Genomic DNA, 18,795 nt, shown 5'->3' on the forward strand with positions numbered 1-18,795 from the left:
CGGTGCATTTTCTAAAAAAAAAAAAATGCTTTCGATCTTAAATTGAGCAAATAACTTAAAATGAATCAAATTGATAGTGATATAATATATGAGTTAAATATGTTCTGACAAAATCGCATATTCTCATACTTCAAATGGGCTGCAGCATCAGGACCGCATGTCTGAGACTCCTCACAGTGAGCTGCTCCTCACAGTGAGCTGCTCCTCACAGTGAGCTGCTCCTCACAGTGAGCTGCTCCTCACAGTGAGCTGCTCCTCACAGTGAGCTGCTCCTCACAGTGAGCTGCTCCTCACAGTGAGCTGCTCCTCACAGTGAGCTGCTCCTCACAGTGAGCTGCTCCTCACTCTGCTCCTCACTCCTCACAGTGAGCTGCTCCTCACAGTGAGCTGCTCCTCACAGTGAGCTGCTCCTCACAGTGAGCTGCTCCTCACAGTGAGCTGCTCCTCACTCTGCTCCTCACAGTGAGCTGCTCCTCACTCTGCTCCTCACTCCTCACAGTGAGCTGCTCCTCACAGTGAGCTGCTCCTCACTCCTCACAGTGAGCTGCTCCTCACTCTGCTCCTCACTCTGCTCCTCACTCTGCTCCTCACTCTGCTCCTCACTCTGCTCCTCACTCCTCACAGTGAGCTGCTCCTCACTCTGCTCCTCACTCTGCTCCTCACTCTGCTCCTCACTCCTCACAGTGAGCTGCTCCTCACTCTGCTCCTCACTCTGCTCCTCACTCCTCACAGTGAGCTGCTCCTCACTCTGCTCCTCACTCTGCTCCTCACTCCTCACAGTGAGCTGCTCCTCACTCTGCTCCTCACTCTGCTCCTCACTCTGCTCCTCACTCTGCTCCTCACTCCTCACTCTGCTCCTCACTCCTCACAGTGAGCTGCTCCTCACTCTGCTCCTCACTCTGCTCCTCACTCCTCACTCTGCTCCTCACCCCTCACAGTGAGCTGCTCCTCACTCTGCTCCTCACTCTGCTCCTCACTCTGCTCCTCACTCTGCTCCTCACTCTGCTCCTCACTCCTCACTCTGCTCCTCACCCCTCACAGTGAGCTGCTCACTCTAACAAGAATAAGACCAGAGTAAACTAGAACATGTGGTGAGTGCTCTACTGCAAGGTGAGGTTGAACAGAGTCTGAATAAACAATGCACACCATTTAAAGGTGACGTGTTACACCACCAGGTGTGAGCGTGATTAACTGTTACAAGCCGTTTTGAAAATCAGCCTCTTCTGACATCACAAGTGGGCGTGTCCACCTAGATGTGTGCTGGATAGATCAGTCTACCAGCCTACCCAGTGGACTGCAGTGAATGTTGCTCATCTATCTGTCACACATCTAGGTGGACACGCCCACCTGTGATGTCAGAAGAGGCAGATTTTCAAAATGGTGTGTGTGTGTGTGTGTGTGTGTGTGTGTGTGTGTGTGTGTGTGTGTGTGTGTGTGTGTGTGTGTGTGTGATCACTTGTTAAAGAGTTGTATTGGTCACATACAGATACACGAAATGCAGTGAAATGAAATGTTTGCAATGTTTGCAGAGATTGGGCAACATTCAAAATAGTAAAATAAGGTGACACAAATAGAACAAAACAATTCACCCTGAATAGAATATCAAGTCTGTAACAGTTGTAAGTTTAAAATGTGCAAGAAAACATAAATAGAGGTAGTCTGTACAGTAAATAGAATAGGAATAATAACATTTGAGGTATTCTATGTTATATATACAGTATATTAGTTTCCGTGCGCGTATTGCGCGCGCTCAACCTAAGTTGTAATTAAACCCATAGCTATAATGTGGAAACCCCGTCGATAATGTAACAAATTTCTGAGCGCATAATATAATAACATGTTGCCTATAATGTTACAACGTATAACATTTTGGTTTACCAAACCACAACACACCCCAGTACCGTCCATCATCATCGACGGATTCCCTGTACCCTTCTCCCCCCAAGTCAAGAGCCTGGGCGTCATTCTGGACAACACCCTCTCATTTGCACCTCACATTCAAAATACCACCCGGATTGCTTTCTTCCACCTCTGAAACATCTCCAGAATCCGCCCATCACTGTCCCAATCCAGCACCGAAATCCTGGTTCACTCATTTGTAGCCCCTCCCGCACCCTCCGCTCAACCTCTGGACTACTCACCATCCCCAGACCACGCCTTATTACCATGTACTTTGGATGACTATGGACCTCCCTCCCCCCACACATAAGACAGTCAGATTCCATCACAACATTCAAATCCAAACTCAAAACCCACCTGTTCAAACTGGCATACTCACTATGACTGGTCACTTTGCACTACAGTGACCAGTGATCGATGGTTTTAATGTTTGATGCTGTTATTTTATGCTTTGTTGTTGTTATTTTATGCTTTTTACTCTAGGTAAGGTGACCCTGGGTGACTTGAAAGGCGCCAAAAATAAAATGTATTATTATTATAATTATTAAAACAACAATTTGTGTGCTAAACCTTCAATATAAATAGTTTACTTCAATTATTGCCAAAAGAATGGAAAATATTTGACCTGAAATTATAAATATGGACTAAACAAGGTTTATTCGCTCTCGTCAAACCCATGACAGTATAAGAAGATCTTTTCAAATGATTAGACATATCCAACGAAAATAAAATACAAGCTATGCTAATCAGTTTAGATGCTGAAAAGGCTTTTGATTCTGTTAGATGGAAATTCTTATTCAATGTTATGGAAAATTTGGGATTTAATTCAGTATTAATAAACACAATAAAAGCCCTATACAGCAGGCCGTCAGCATGATTGAAAATCAATGGCGAATTTACAGAAACTTTCACGTTAGAGACATTAAGTCCACTCCTTTTTGCGATTTTTATTCAACTGTGGCACAATGGATTAGACTAACATGATTAAAGGTATAAAACTGCCAGAACAAAAAGCCAGCCTAAGAGATTCCCTGCCGGCGCTGATGTCAGTGCATGGGTCATACTCAGGCTATAAACTAAATGAACAAAAAACTCAGATCCTTAATATTCACTACAACCCTCCTCAGCATCTTAGACCTTTCCAAATTAGAAGAAATTAACTATGGCCCTCTTAAAAAATAAATTATAGCAGACATTAACAGGTGGAATTTAATCCCCTATTTAAGTTCTCATATAGATTCTGTAAAAATGCCCTACCAAGACTTTTGTTCTTATTTCAGACGATACCCAATGAAAAACCAGAGCAGTGCTTTCTCGAGTGGGATAAAGTTATCTCTACATTTAATTGGGCAGGGAAAAAAACATTGGTAAGATATAAATCTTACAAATATTGAATGTGAGAGGCAGATTGGCCCTTCCCTGTCTGATAGATTATTATAGGGCAGCTCAAATTAGTCCACTTGTTGGCTGGTGTACCCCAGATTATAGATCAAGATGGAAAGCAATAGAGAGCTTGATGGGGAAAGGGACTACCAGTTAACTCATTAGTTGGAGATCCCTCATTAACCTATCATCTTTCAGATCCCAATAACCCCTGGATAACAAACTTGCTTAAGATATGGAAAGAAATTATCAAAAGATTCCATCTAAAAGGCAGGTCTGACATCTTTAAATGGTTCGCCTATGATAGTTCGCCTAGGATTTTAAGCCCTGTAAACATGACTCAAGGTTTAGAAACTGGAATTTAAGCAGCCTTACGGCATATTGCACACTTTTAGACCAAGGTTCAGTCTTGAGCTTCTGGAACCTCTAGGACAACTTTAATCTTAATAATCAAGACCTCTTTAGATGTATGCAAATCAGAGACTACATCAGCAAGAAATTTCCAAAAGCTGAAATTATAATGGAAGAAGAGATCATTGGATTTTTCAGGAGGGCCTATAAAAATTCTCCCTACCGAAATGTGATCTCCAAATAATATTTTGCTCTTCAATATCTGAAAAAAGACCATCATTTGCATATTAAAACAAGGTGGGAAGCAGAGGGAGGTTGCACAATTACACTGGAAGAATGTGAAAGGATCTGCAGACAGCAATGCGTAACGAGTCCAAGCTCACCCTCCTGGAGAGATTTTAGCTGGAAAAATGTGACTCGGTTTTTTTGTAATCCGGTGCAAAAGAGTAAATATTCTACTCAGACCACAAGCTGGAGGTCCTGTGGACATGTATTGGCCAATCACTTTCACATTTTCTGGAATTGTCCCTCTCTGGTTCCATTTTGGAGAAGGGTCCAAGGCATACTGGAGACAGTCTTTAAGAGGAAAATATATTTAAATTTCAAGAGAGCAAGAAGAGCTTTGCTTAGCAAAGTATGATAAATACCTGTTGAGGGTTTTGCTGGTGGCATGCAAAAGGCTATCACCAGGAAATGGCCGAAGAAAGACAAACCAAACATTAAAGAGTGGATTGACTTGGTCTATAATACATTTACAATGAGAGAGGATCACATTTAAATTAAGAACTAAAAAATTTGTCAAAATGGGTTTTGCATCAACTTTGCGGTCCGACTTTATATAGCATTAATACATGTACGACATATTTCTCAGTTTAATATAATTTTCCTGTCAAAGAGCAGAGTTGTTTTATGGTGACATTTAAGTTTCAAATCCGTGGGTGATATGTATGGTTACGGTAAATATACAGTATACATCAGTAAGCATGTACAAGAGTGGCCACGTACCTATGTGTGTATAGGGGCTTTGGATTAAAAATGGATCCCCTCCCTAATCTTTATTTTTGTTTGGTTTGATGACCTGCGGACATATGTACCACCTTCATTTATGTTCTGTAAAAGAAAACTTAATAAAAAGCAAATGACAAAAAATAAAGATAAAGGTCTACATTAATAAATTGCTTAGTTTAGCTGGTTAGATGGTTAAGTGTAGGTATTGGGTTATAGATAGTTACGTTTAGGTAAGCATTTAGGTTACAGATGGTTAAGTTAAGAGATGGTAAATTAATTGGCATGAATTATTCTTCAGTTACTTACTTGAGTTAATTAGTTGAGTCAATCCTGAGAGATTCGGGACAGGCCTTCGGGAAGTCCTGTCCCGAAGGCCTTGTTACTCTCTCTGGATTGTGTTATGAAACTGAAGTCTCCACTGCCCATACTCCATATCTCAGGTAGGCAACCACTAGATTGCCACAAAGCATTTCAAAATAAGGCAATACATCATATGCCAAATTTGACCCTATTTCACTTTTTCACCTTCTGCCACAGTCTATCACACAATATTTCCATTGAATTATATAAAAACAGTTTAGCTCCTCACTTTTTCCAAGTAAATCGCAATGCTTGGTAAATAAAACAGCTGTGAAAATGCAAATTCATTTAATTTTACATGTTTAAATAAATGTGTAAACTTTTAATGTACAAATCAATATGTTCAAAAAGGCACCCAACACAACACAAGAGTACATTTCGGGATGTATCTGATCTTTCACACAAAATGCTAAAATAGCATATATTTATATTTTGTTTTATATGAATTCAGCTATGACAGAAAAGTGTTTCCTTCTGGCATTACTAGTACTCTTGGAATCTAAGTACTATCAAACATGGAATAGACAAGTCCTGTTCAATGTGCACTTGAAAAATAAATATTTGCTGGCAAATAAAGTTTACAGGTCAAACAGACCTTTTAGAGTTAGGGTCATTATGACCAAAATGTGACCTTTGTCAATAAATATTGTCAAGTCATGTCTAGTGAGGTGATGTGATGGGAGAGTTATTTTTCTTCCTACCCTTAAACTGATCTTGATACAAGCTATCAAAGGGCGTTCGAGGGTGATATGAGGGAAAACATTGCCCTAAAAAGTGGAGGTGACCTTGGGGGTGGGGTTTATTCACATATAACCGCATAAAAAAGCAGTGGCCAGCCACAACAATAGCCTTCTGGTTTTCTCTGATCAGCCAGAACCAAGGACATGGTGAGACATTCAAATTTACCCTTAGGTGTGGCACTTGTGCTGCTCGGTTGCTATGCTGGCAACTTGGTGGTAGCTCAGAAGGGTGCTCAGCACCCTCAGCCGTCCTGGCCGGCAAATCCACCTCCACAGGACCCTCTGCCACCAAAGACACCATCCTGGCCGGCAAATCCACCTCCACAGGACCCTCTGCCACCAAAGACACCATCCTGGCCAGCAAATCCGCCTCCACAGATCTCTCTGCCACCAAAGACACCATCCTGGCCGGCAAATCCACCTCCACAGGACCCTCTGCCACCAAAGACACCATCCTGGCCAGCAAATCCACCTCCACAGATCTCTCTGCCACCAAAGACACCATCCTGGCCGGCAAATCCACCTCCACAGAACCCTCTGCCACCAAAGACACCATCCTGGCCAGCAAATCCGCCTCCACAGAACCCTCAGCCGTCCTGGCCGGCAAATCCGCCTCCACAGAAACCTCAGCCACCAAAGACACCATCCTGGCCGGCAAATCCGCCTCCACAGAACCCTCTGCCACCAAAGACACCATCCTGGCCAGCAAATCCGCCTCCACAGAACCCTCAGCCGTCCTGGCCGGCAAATCCGCCTCCACAGAAACCTCAGCCACCAAAGACACCATCCTGGCCGGCAAATCCGCCTCCACAGAACCCTCAGCCGTCCTGGCCGGCAAATCCGCCTCCACAGAAACCTCAGCCACCAAAGACACCATCCTGGCCGGCAAATCCGCCTCCACAGAACCCTCAGCCGTCCTGGCCGGCAAATCCGCCTCCACAGAAACCTCAGCCACCAAAGACACCATCCTGGCCGGCAAATCCGCCTCCACAGAACCCTCAGCCGTCCTGGCCGGCAAATCCGCCTCCACAGAAACCTCAGCCACCAAAGACACCATCCTGGCCGGCAAATCCGCCTCCACAGAACCCTCAGCCGTCCTGGCCGGCAAATCCGCCTCCACAGAACCCTCAGCCGTCCTGGCCGGCAAATCCACCTCCACAGAACCCTCAGCCACCAAAGACACCATCCTGGCCGCCACAACGACCCCCGAAGAAGCCCTCTCAGGCTCAGTATGACGCACCTGGTAAAGGCCAAAATCAGCAGCATCCAGGACAAGAAGCGTATCCTACTCCTCCCCAAAGCTGTGAGGTGGACAACCCCCTGAGGGTTCCCTGCGGAGGTCCTGACATATCACCTGATGCTTGTATGGCGATCCATTGCTGCTCTGACAGAAATGGATGCTACTATGGAAAAGCAGGTGGGTGTTACAGGAAATTGTATTATTTTAACTATGAAAAATTGTAGAAGACCTCTTCTAATTATTGTGGCTTTGTTACTAAAGTGACCGTCCAGTGCACCAAGGATGCCAGCTTCATTGTGGTCGCTGCCCGGGATGCCACTCTGCCCAACATCGACCTGGAGTCCATGTCTCTGATGAGCTCAGAGCCTGGCTGCACTCATGTTGACTTTAATTCACTCTTTGCAATCTACCACTTTCCTGTAACTGCCTGTGGCTCCGTTGTTCTGGTATGTATATATTATACATTTTTGTAAAATCCCTTATTGTCATTATCATTATAATCAGTTGTATAAGCTTAATGGCTACTCCCACAGGAAGACCAAGGTGCTATAATCTATGAGAACAAGTTGTTCTCCTCCTATGAAGTGGGTGTCGGACCCTTGGGAAGCATCACCAGGGACAGCTACTATGAGTAGGTCAAGGTTTTTTTGATCAGTGTTGCTATTAAATATAACTCTGTCACTCAGACCTACGTCACTTTTACTTTTTTTTCAGAGTGCGCTTCCAGTGTAGATACCTTGGGGTTTCTGTGGAAACACTGATGACTGAAACAATAAACCAGCAAGGGCCTGATCCCATAGCTCCAGGCCTTGGACCCATTCAAGTGGAGCTAAGATTGGGCAATGGAGTATGTACGACAAAGGGCTGTGATGAAGGTAAAAACAACAGACAAAAAAATGAAAGAAAGAAAAGAAAGTTTCTCAAGAATAAAATGTGCCCATCCACAGATGGCTCTCTATAAATCGATTTATTGTGGTCCAGTTTTGAGAGACAGTTATGAGACAGCTATAAGTGTACTTCAAACTTTAGCCACTAGAGGCTACTAATGGGAAAAATGACAATCGTATTCCAGGATTTTGGCACAATTAACCATTAACCCAAACGTGTCTTTCTTACAGTGGATGTGGCATATGACTCATACTACGCGGATTCAGACTATCCTGTGGCCAAGGTGTTGAGGGATCCAGTTTATATAGAAGTGCGGCTCCTGAACATGATGGATCCTAGGCTTATTCTGACTCTGGGCCGCTGCTGGACCACCACTCATCCCAACCCACACAGCTTGCCCCAGTGGGACATCCTCATTGACGGGTAAATATATACCAATGTTAAATAAGGGATCAAAAGATCACTAACTACTAAACTTACTGTGGCATAATACAACAATTTACTCAGATATACATCAACAGCCAATTCTGACATTAATATTTTCTTCTAATAATGCATGTTATTTGTTCAGATGTCCGAACCAGGGCGACCGTTACCTGTCCACTCTGATTCCTATCGGTCCTTCATCTGGCCTGCAGTTCCCAAGTCACTACAAGCGTTTCATTTTCCAAATGTTTACCTTTGTGGATCACGACATGAGCCCCCTTAGGGAGCAGGTGAATCAATAATCAATTATCCAATAATAATCCACACCTACCAGATAAGTGTCTCATCACTAACATGGTTGGTTGTTCCAGATTTATATCCACTGCAGCACTGAAGTGTGCACACCTGGACAAGGCGAAAGCTGTGATTCCAGCTGTGGTGGCAAAAGAAGTGAGTACATCCATTCTGCACTGTACTGTTTGGCAGTATTTGTGGCGATGTTGTGTTATTACAAATAACCACCTTCCTCCGTATCCGTCCACAGCCAAGAGGAACGTTGTGGTGAAGGAGCCCAGGATGGTGATGACCGTTGGGCCACTGCTGATGGGTCAGAAAGAGGAGGCCGATCAAGTCTAATGATGACTACAAGTGGTTTTGACATTAGTATTGTGCACAACAATTTGTTTTAAATGTTTATTATACATTACATTAAACCAGGTCGCTAATCACACGATTCAAAGTTATTTCCTCTGCACAAAGAGCATTTTTACTGTAAGACCGATATATCTCACAGAGCTTGTCATTTTCATTTAATGTTATCTTCTGCAATATAATCAAAATCTATGACAACATATCTGTTGAAACCGTTGATTTCATAAATTATTCATCCAATCATATGGATAATTATATTCAGTGGTATACCACTTAAGACAAACTTGGAGCCACATGTACATATTAAATGTACATGTACTGATTTAAGTTTCTTGGAAGACTACACACAACTATTACACCAACAAATGACAATACAATGAAACTAAGCTTGAGTTAAATAACATGACAACCCAAACAAGATCATATATATTGAACAGAAAGGACTGAAGCTGGAGTTCATACAGACCTTTATTATCATGGTCAGCAGAGAGGTGAACCAAAGTGACCTCACAGACTGAAATGATCCTCAAGTGAACAGTCAGCGTTAGGCAGACTCATGGCACTGCTCTGTAATCAACGTCAACTTCAACACTTGACATTTCAAACAGCTTAAAACAATTACTATTCTGACGCATGGCCATCCGTGAATTGACAGCTTATATTTGAAATGTAAAGGATAATGTGTGTATGTGTGGATGTGGTAGTGCGTATACACACCTACACACCTCATTCCAGGATAAACTGGTCTTACAATTGTTTGAGGTTATTTTCATGTCTTCTTCGAATAAAAATAATATAAGGATGAACACTTTTCATTTTCACAAAAAATCAATTACTTGCTCCATGTAAATGCTTGCATATGTAAACAGCCTCTACACACTATAATCAAACAGGAACGTCGGACCAAGGCACTCACTGTTTTACCAGGTAACATGTAAACATAAAGTACTCAGCCAGAAAATATTACGTACACATTCATGGTTTTTCACCAAAATCAGCATAATCTGATCATATCAATGTTGTTGAAATGTGCATTTTGAAACAAATTTGTCTTTTATTTGTATTCAACCACCTTTTTAGGCAAATGTTCATACCACAACTCAAACAACTCCAGAAATACATGTGAAGCATTTCAGAATAAAGATCCCAAAGACCACCAGAAGTTTTTTTTCCTGCTAGTACAGTAAAATACACTAATGTTTGATTGTCTTGCAAGTAAAGCCCCAGTGCTTTGTCTTGAGGAAACAGAGTGTATACTGCTGATCGCACCTCTCAGCCCAACTCAAATAAAACACTGTCCAATGTTTCACTGAATAAATGAAAAGGCAAGGGAAGTCGGGTGGGTTCCTGCTCAAACGGGCCCTTACCCTAGACGTAGTGTACCAGTTAGGGGCCCGGACAAAGCCTGAGCCTCCTTGTGAAAAGTCTACACACACATTTTAAGTACTGCTCCGGCCCCCACCCCCTCACTGCACAGTAAACACAGGCAAACATGTTTGCTCATGAACCAGAAAAGCAGCCTCCCCAAAATCAGTCAGACTTGTCCTTCTTCTTGCCTCCTCCTCCTCCTATGGGAACCCTGGAGGCCACAGCCGAACCCACTGCAGACACGCCTCCAGCCACGGCGCAGACGCCCCCCTTCACCAGGCCTGCTCCCATGACGGGCACCGCAGCCAGAGAGCTGACCGTCGTCTTGGTGATGTCCAGGCTCTTCCCCCCGATCCACAGCACACCGCCCACAGTGGCCCCCAACGCCCCCTTTGTGGCACCAAACAGGCCCCCCGTCACCCTGCCCAGGAGGCCGGGCTGCGTGGGGGGATGACCCTTCTGAGGGTCTGTGACATGACAGGAGGACACGCCGTGTATGAGTTATAGATCAATGGCACAAAACGAAAAGGCGCAGGCATGCAATCCCCACTGTAATGTATAATCTATTTAGATATGCAACATATGGATCCACCAAGTGGCATTATAGAGAGCATGTACATACTAGGTGTCTGTTTATACACCCATCAAACTTTACCTCCAGCTGCGGTCTCATCCTCAGGGCATGGAGGAACTTCCCCTGCTCCCTTCTCTTGCGGGTTCATCTCTGAGATATAGGGGAGGTCAGCTAGGTTACGTTCATGTTATACACTTCTGTGCACACATTGTATGTCCAATGTTATTGCAAATGGTCGTCTGTGTGCCGTAAAGGGGAACAGCACTAGACTTGATGAAAGACAGTAAATGTGCCACAATGCCGTCCCCCCTCGTATTGAGCCTCACCATCGCTCGTCACGCACATACATAGAGAACTACATCTGACACATGTGTAGTTAAAAACGAACTATTTATTTGCTGATTCTGTCGACAAAACAAGGCAGACCTGTTCATTGTTTCTTATGCAAGGCCGAGGTGTCCAAAAACAACAGAACAATCTTTGTTTTGTTAGATATCGGGTCTTAAATACCTTGTGGATCACTGTTAAACTGCATATGATGAGAAAAAAACGCTATGAAGGAAGTGTAGAGGTGCAACTTATACTACAGAGTCAAGTACCTCGACATTCAGCCTCGGAGAAGTTGTAGGCCAACATCTACTGCTCCATAACATTTCCTGCTCCATAACATCTCGCTTAAACCAATACAGTTGTCCATCTCTTGTCCTTGATAACGTTAAACATCCACTGTATGCACCGTGAAAAGCCAAACGCATGGCCCAACCCTGCGTGTACAGTGAGCGTAAAGTCTTGCATAAGCCTGCCTCACTTTAACGCATTCATTATGCCGACTTCACTAAATACAACTGCGCCCACATAACAGTAGCCTACTAATACTAGACAGAAATAACTTTTCAACACAATCATAGTACAGTATTTAAAACGGAGATGATGCCGTGGTTCTCCACAGTTAAAGAACTTAACCCTTTAAACCCTTTCTTATCCAACATGCAGATTGAACTAGTTTACATTAATGATCTCCTACCTGCTGGTCTCAGGGACACGTCGGCAGAAACCTTCTCCTTCAACGAGGAGCTCCGGGTGGAGATCCGGCGTCACATCTGTTCTGAATAAAGTTGAATCTCCACCCCCGTTTCAAACCCGTTCAGTGGCGCAGCTCCTACAGGTCAACTCCCTGTACCGCAGTCCTCCACCTCTCTGTACCACAGGCCTCCACTGAGTGGACTAGTGTGGACCAGTCGGGACTAGACATGTCCATTTGGACCAGACCATATGGACTAGACTAGTCGGAGCTAGACTAGACGAGTCGTAGTCCTAGTACCATATGGAATGGACTAGCCCACTAGTCCATATATCGACTGGTCCATATGGTCCAGTCCATTATGGACCAGTCGGGACTAGTCCATATCATAGTCCGGTCCAAATCATACACATATTCTCATTTGAGGGTGAGCTGCAAAATCCTTTTCCAAAGTGAGTAGACTTTGGTCTCTTAAAGTATCAGGCTCGTCACTAAGACTCCATTTGTTCTCAATTCATATCGATATTCATATTCTATTTTTTTTTTTTTTACCAAAAACATAAGAATCTCCTCCCAACGTTCATCTAGAAGCTGCACATCATTTATAGGTTTGGGATTTTTTACAACGCAGTTTTGAAGACTCAATAATGACTCAAATAATAATAAATAAATAAAAGGTAAAAGTCATCAAATTATAAACCTATTTATTAGTATACTTTACAGAATGGTGTGGTTCTGGAAGAGAAAAATCCCATTAATTTTCTCCATAGAGGTTTTAATTATTAGCCATAATGTCGTAACCATCCAAAGTATACTTAGTTACATTGTGAAACTATGGTATATGCTCCTGTAGAAGCCACAAGTTAAAGAAGTTAACTTCTAGTTTTTAGAAAAACAGGTTTTATTCACGATGTCATTTAAAAGCACTACACTACCCATAATCCTAAAATGTAACATGTCCTCTTTGATTGGTGGAGCTCACTGTCAAAGTCAAGTCGTCACAACTGCTGCCACTGAACTGATCGCTTACCACAGAAACCAGGATTTCCCTTAGATTAATGGAAAGTTAGAAAGTTGTTGTTAGAGCTGAAGAGGACATGAGAATGTTGAAAAATATGTTGATATAGAATATATGCTAAAAAATAATAATAGGCCTAAAACTAAAAGTAAAACTATATGATTTAGCACTAGCAGTGCTATTTAGTAATTTGGGTAGCATAAAAGCTAGGAATACATAATGTTGAATGAATATGTAACTGGAACACGTGACTGAATTCACATGATTTAAAAAAATCACACTTGCAACCACACGCTTAAAGCGCTTTGCACAGTCGCGTATTGCCCGCCCGTACGCAATTTTCCGTACGTGAGTTCACGCCCACTATCGTGCTGCAAGCATATATAGTTGCAGATCTGAGACACCCCAGTAGGTGCAGTCTTCTCCTGAACAGAGGTCCAGTGCTTATAGATTCTATAGCCAGTATGATCACCTGCCACATACCTGGGCATTCTCACCTGTGCTTAAATAATAGTTGTTGGGCCAGTAGTTATATATTCTATAGCCAGTATGATCACCAGACACATACCACCTGTGCTTGGACAACGTTTTTGTAATCAGCCTACTACAAGTAAATTGAATATAACAAAAGCAAGTACATTCCAAAATGTTTTTATTTTGTGCATAGACATAGACGCACAGTTCAAAAACACTGTTGAAAATGCAATGACCAATCAACCATCTTGCTCTCTGTGGTTTTTCCGGTCTGTCTGTCCGCTCGTACGCCAAGTGACAAAAATCGTGCAGATCCGAGCCATCAGACGCGCCTTAAGGGGAGCGGTAGAACCGGCGTAGATTGACGCGCAAAAGGTGACTGCAGTCAGGAACAAAGGAACTACCATGTCGCTGACAACACTATATACACTATATGAAACACAACACACACACACACACACAAACACAATATATGACACAACTTTTTTTTTTAACCATATCAAATATAAAATAATGACAAAGGTTATAAGATACAAGAAATGCGCTAAACTATTGGGTTGTAACTATTGTGAAATAGTTCGCAATGGGATGAGTAGCTCTTTCACTTCGCAAAATAATGTACAGTCTTGTACCATTGCTTTTTATTCCATTTTCCCAAAAATATTTTTGCTCTGAAACATTTTTTTTATGGATACAACTACCTTGACGAACGACTGGCTTGGTTCCAAGCTTAAAACTCTCTATATAACGATTTTACGAAAAGTCAATGGAGAAAATGGATGGAATGGAATGGAATTTACTCGAGCTGGAACCAGAGCTGTTCAAAAAGGGGGCTGTCCCTCTTACGCTCTATTGGTATATTTTGGAGGGATTGGACCATGGACCTATAAAGAAAAGGAAAACATGGCGCCTATTCATTCCTATGAAAACTGCTCATTGGCACAGCCGCACAGGGCAACACAGCCGCACAGGGCAACACAGCCGCACAGGGCAACACAGCCGCACAGGGCAACACAGCCGCACAGGGCAACATCAAGGATAGAATTTCTTCCGCATCATGGGAGCCTAGCCACGTCCTGGTGCATGATGCGCAGTGTACGTTCCATGACGTTCCGGATGTAGAAATATTCTCGTTCTCTAGCATTAGGTGTGTTTCAGATCGTCTGCATTTGAGGGCATGCATGCATGAGACTTGACTTCTGCTGGAACTAGTCAGAAACACTTCAAGTTCCCACCACGTCAAGTCGGAAACAGGTGCAGTTCTCCAGAGCCCGTCTACGGAGAGGCACTCTCTATTGAGCCCCATTGTATCGAACTTGGTTGCAGTTCCATTAGAATTCCACTGGGGGTGATCGAATGAGTTCAGATTAAATGGGTGTCTATGGGGCTAGACGGCTAAATGTATCTCTTTCACCTGCTTGTCGTTGAAATATCGCAGGTTGTATTTTAGATTCCGCAAGTTCAATATGAATTATAGTTCAAAAGTCGAATGAATGAGTACTTGTGTCCTTTCGATTTCTTACAGTTTGGGCCGTTGTTGGCCGTACATGCTAGCATTCTGCTAATGAATGCTGATTGGTCAGGGAGGGACTTGCAACTGATTACGACCAGAGACCCCTCTTGATGGCATCTGAAGCACAATCAGAAACATTATCTTAAGGAGGACTTTCTGTCAAAGTTAATTGTTATATATTATATGTATATATATGATATATATTATATATGCAGAAGTGCCAAAGTGACTCAGAACTTGTCATAAAGCAGGACCTCTGGCAGTGATGTCATCATCTTTTTGAATGGATTTTTAGAACAGTTAAGTGAACTTAAAGGTGACATGACATGCCTCCAGGTGTGGCAGAAAGTGGGCGTGTCCACCTAGATGTGTGCTGGATAGATCAGTCTAGGTGGACTCGCACACCAGTGATGTCTTAAGGGGTTGTAACGGCTAATCACACCACACCTAGTGGCATGTCATGGCACCTTTAAAAAATGCAATATTCAGCTGAGTGTATTCTTTTAGCCCCACCTTTTGAATGTGACTCTCAAATTACTTGACAAAAAATTACACCCTGAGAAAAGTGGAATTTGAGGGTTAAACGCCGTCAGCTCCCATTCATTCTGCACTCACTGGCGAGCGCCCTCGCAAGGACAGAGATGTCAGTTCAGAAACCGGAAGTCACCTGAGAGTGCCAGTTCTCTTCATATTAGACATTCTCTGACTTCTCGTAGTTTAAACAAGCATAGTTTGGGAGAGGGCACGCCTCTCAGCAGTGTCCGGGGACACTGCTGTCCCCCGTTTTCACTGTGACTGAAAGATCCGAAATTGGAATAAAGGAGAAAATGAAAAGTAGTTGCGCACCGTATCCCCCCCTCAACAATCTCGTCTGCATATTCCTTTGCAATTTTGGATAAATAGAGTGAGAGAAACTGCTTTGAGAATGGTAAGGGTAGTGTACCCATTTTAGTTTTTCTATGACAAAATCACTACATGTTTGGAGGTTTTTACACCGCTGAACCGAAAATGTCCCCGGATTTTGTCTCAGAAATCTGGTCACCTTATGGTATGCCGACCTGGCTCTTCCCACCTTAAAAGTGTTCCAGTAGTCTTTTGTGTGGACGAGTGGGAGAATAATGGACGCCTGGAGGTGGCAGCAGTAGTAGCAGGCTAATCATTGTTGTTAGCAACATTAGGCTCTTTAGCAAACCAGCTCGAAAACAAAACTTTACATTGTATTGCACGCACAGCAAGACCGTGCAATGCATACATTGGTGACTGGATTGAAGCAGCAATGTAATCAAGTGTGTAAGAGCAGTGTACATCGACATTAAAGACACCAACGTGGAACAAAGAGAAACAAAATACATCTCAACTACGGGCGCAGCCATCTTCGTTGGTCGAGTGTCACGGGGATCTTTCGCGACTCGGTGTACTCATCAGAAGCCCCAGTGGGAGCTGATATCCACAAAGAAAAGGAGGCGTGCCTCAATGCCGCAATGTATCAATGCCGCAAGAAAGCTGGGAGATCCGACTGGGATGGTGGGCATACCAAACAAATGGATTGCACCATTATAGTTTTCCCATTCGTCTTTGTGATTGTGTCATGTCATTGGCTAGTCATTGTTAGCTACATTAGCCTCTTTAGCAAACCAGCTCAAAAATGGACAACACAACTTTACATTGTATTGCACGCACAGCAAGACCGTGCAATGCATAAATTGGTGACCTGAATAAAGTAGCATTGTAATCAAGTGTGTAAGAGCATTTAAAATCAACATTAAAATGACCAACGTGGTACAAAGACAAAGAAAGTAAATCTCTTCACGGACGCAGCCATTTTTGTTGAGAGCGTCATCACATCGCTCGCTCTACTCTCAGAATTCCGAGGGGGACCGACCAAAAGGGGGCGTGCCTCCGAGAAATGCCTCAAGAAAGCTGGGAGATTTCCCCACTTCGACTTTGGAAGGCTGGTGTCCAAGGCATCTGGAACACACCATAAGTCTCTAGCGTAAAACTACTATTTTCTGAAGATGGGACTACAACAAGCACTCTTTGATACATGCATTCTTGTCATATTGATTTCAATCAGGTTGTCGCCAACAGTAAGAATCACTTAGGTCGGACTTGGCCAACGGGAATATTTTAGGCCACTTGAATCCCAATTCACATGTGAAAAAAAAGAGACTAAACTTATGTTCATGTTGAGATTAACTGCCCCCAGTAGTTAATGGTGAAGTTGCCATTTTATTTTCTTATGGTGTATATTGTGTGCTTGCTAACCAGCAATAAATGAATTAATTTCGATTCAAATAATGTGTTTCTGGAATTGGTATCCATTATTATAAATTTTATTTTCTTCTCTTCTCTTCTTCTGCTTCACCGTGTCTCTCATGCGTCTTCGCGTAGTCTGTAAACTTCATTGATGGCCTGTTTTTTTTAATATTGCCTCCGTAAAGGATTATGGGATACCAATATCTCCTCTCCTTTTGTAAAGGTTGGTCAGGAGTAACCTACGCTAAGGAGGGTTAAAGGATGCATCGATGCTCCTTTCCTAAGGATTTTTAGAATTCTAACCACCTTTCCTCCAAGTACTTCCGGGTCATCTCCTTAGGAAAGGAAATTTCCTAAGCAAAAAAGACTATTCAAAAGCCGTTTCTCAATTTGCGTTCTCGTGTGTGCTCGTGTACTTGCGTTCTCGATAAACGTCATCAGTGGTAGCCCAAGCACTGTTCCAATTCCAAGTACGCGAGAACGCGAGTACTGTCGTAAAACCCGGAAGTGTTCTCGATGTGTTCTCGATGAGGCCGTTCTACCGAGGACGCATCGGAGGTGACTCGTGTGGACTTGGGACCGTTAAATATCCCAGAATGCATCATCGAGTCCGCTGCTGTTCCAATTGCAGGTGCGTACTCGCGTTCTCGGAAGTCTGTACTTGAAAGTCTGGACTTGCCAAGTACGTACTTCCAAGTCCGCGAGAACGTAGTCCGCGTACTTGGTATTGAGAAACGGCTGTAGAGGCCCCATATGCACAGAAAGGCAGACAGAGGCAGTTCCCGCAAGTTTTTAAAGCCATGTGACATGTCACATAGGGAAGTTATCACCAGCATTTCTGACGTTTTTATCCCAGAATGCATTATGTTATGCGGGGCTAGGTTTCAAAACCGAGAAACAAAATAATACACTGCCAGAACAGCGTCAGATTTGAAACTCTGCAAATGTGATGGTGAACATTTTTTTCAGGCTATAATCTCTTTTTTCAATGTTGCAAAACCTTTTTTTTACAAGGGGTCGAGTTTTGAAACACAGATTTACAGGCCTTTGAACCTATTTTTTTTTCAGGTTTGAATTATAACAGGATTCTAATCCCATAGGACACGAGAAGTTAAAGGAGCCGTGCACTGAGCCCTCTCGGAGGACGGGCCGAAACAACATTTGTTTCACTGCGACTCCTTTCAGCTGCCCACCCCTCCTCCTGCAAAAAACAAAACAAAAAAACGGCTAATAAAACGCTTGACGTGGCGTTTTGAAAAGAGAAAAAAAATCATTCTATTAGTACATGGTCTAAGTATAATTATGAGCCTTTGATTGATATCCAGAAACATTTTGCGTAGACACATTCCTGTTCCCCGCTTGTATTGGAGTGAACGGGGATAGGTAACTTAAATTGTAATGTATGTTAAACGAACGTTAGTCAAACGCATTTCTCTGATAGGGTTATGGGTAGGGTTAGGGTTAGGGTTAGGGTTAGGAGTCAGGTGCGAGTCTGCCTGTCCAATCCTAGCGCTTGAGGCGGGACTTCTTCCGGATTCCGCCTACGAAAAACACAGTCGCCTCCTGGGGGATTGGACCCTGATTGGATCGGTCACAGAGCGCCTTCCTGCTCTGAGTGGAAGTGA

General features: G+C 43.2%; 2 protein-coding genes across 3 annotated transcripts; one reads left to right on the top strand and one right to left on the bottom strand.

Annotated features, from left to right (window-relative positions):
- Nucleotides 1–6,972: 6,972 nt before the first annotated feature.
- Nucleotides 6,973–8,931, top strand: LOC311357751 (zona pellucida sperm-binding protein 4-like; the record flags this gene model as incomplete). The annotated part of the gene is made up of 8 exons (XM_084477790.1): nt 6,973–7,021; nt 7,243–7,427; nt 7,515–7,612; nt 7,696–7,856; nt 8,100–8,292; nt 8,441–8,585; nt 8,667–8,745; nt 8,840–8,931. The coding sequence occupies 8 exons, from the start codon at nt 6,973–6,975 to the stop codon at nt 8,929–8,931; spliced, it is 1,002 nt and encodes a 333-aa protein (XP_084333916.1).
- A 529-nt stretch (nt 8,932–9,460) lies between these two features.
- Nucleotides 9,461–11,989, bottom strand: tmem263 (transmembrane protein 263). Of its 2 annotated transcripts, none has more exons than XM_084477103.1 (3): nt 11,913–11,989; nt 10,970–11,038; nt 9,461–10,781 (listed from the first exon to the last, which is right to left on the bottom strand). In XM_084477103.1, the coding sequence occupies exons 2-3, from the start codon at nt 11,034–11,036 to the stop codon at nt 10,477–10,479; spliced, it is 372 nt and encodes a 123-aa protein (XP_084333229.1). In that variant the 5' UTR covers nt 11,037–11,038; nt 11,913–11,989; the 3' UTR covers nt 9,461–10,476. The 2 variants fall into 2 exon arrangements, with proteins under 2 accessions (XP_084333229.1, XP_084333228.1); XM_084477102.1 differs by lacking the exon at nt 11,913–11,989 and adding an exon at nt 11,488–11,609.
- Between the last annotated feature and the right edge of the window lie 6,806 nt (nt 11,990–18,795).

This window comes from Micromesistius poutassou (assembly GCF_964030765.1).
Source record: "Micromesistius poutassou genome assembly, chromosome: 13".
In the NCBI taxonomy this organism is placed as follows: Eukaryota; Metazoa; Chordata; class Actinopteri; order Gadiformes; family Gadidae; genus Micromesistius; species Micromesistius poutassou.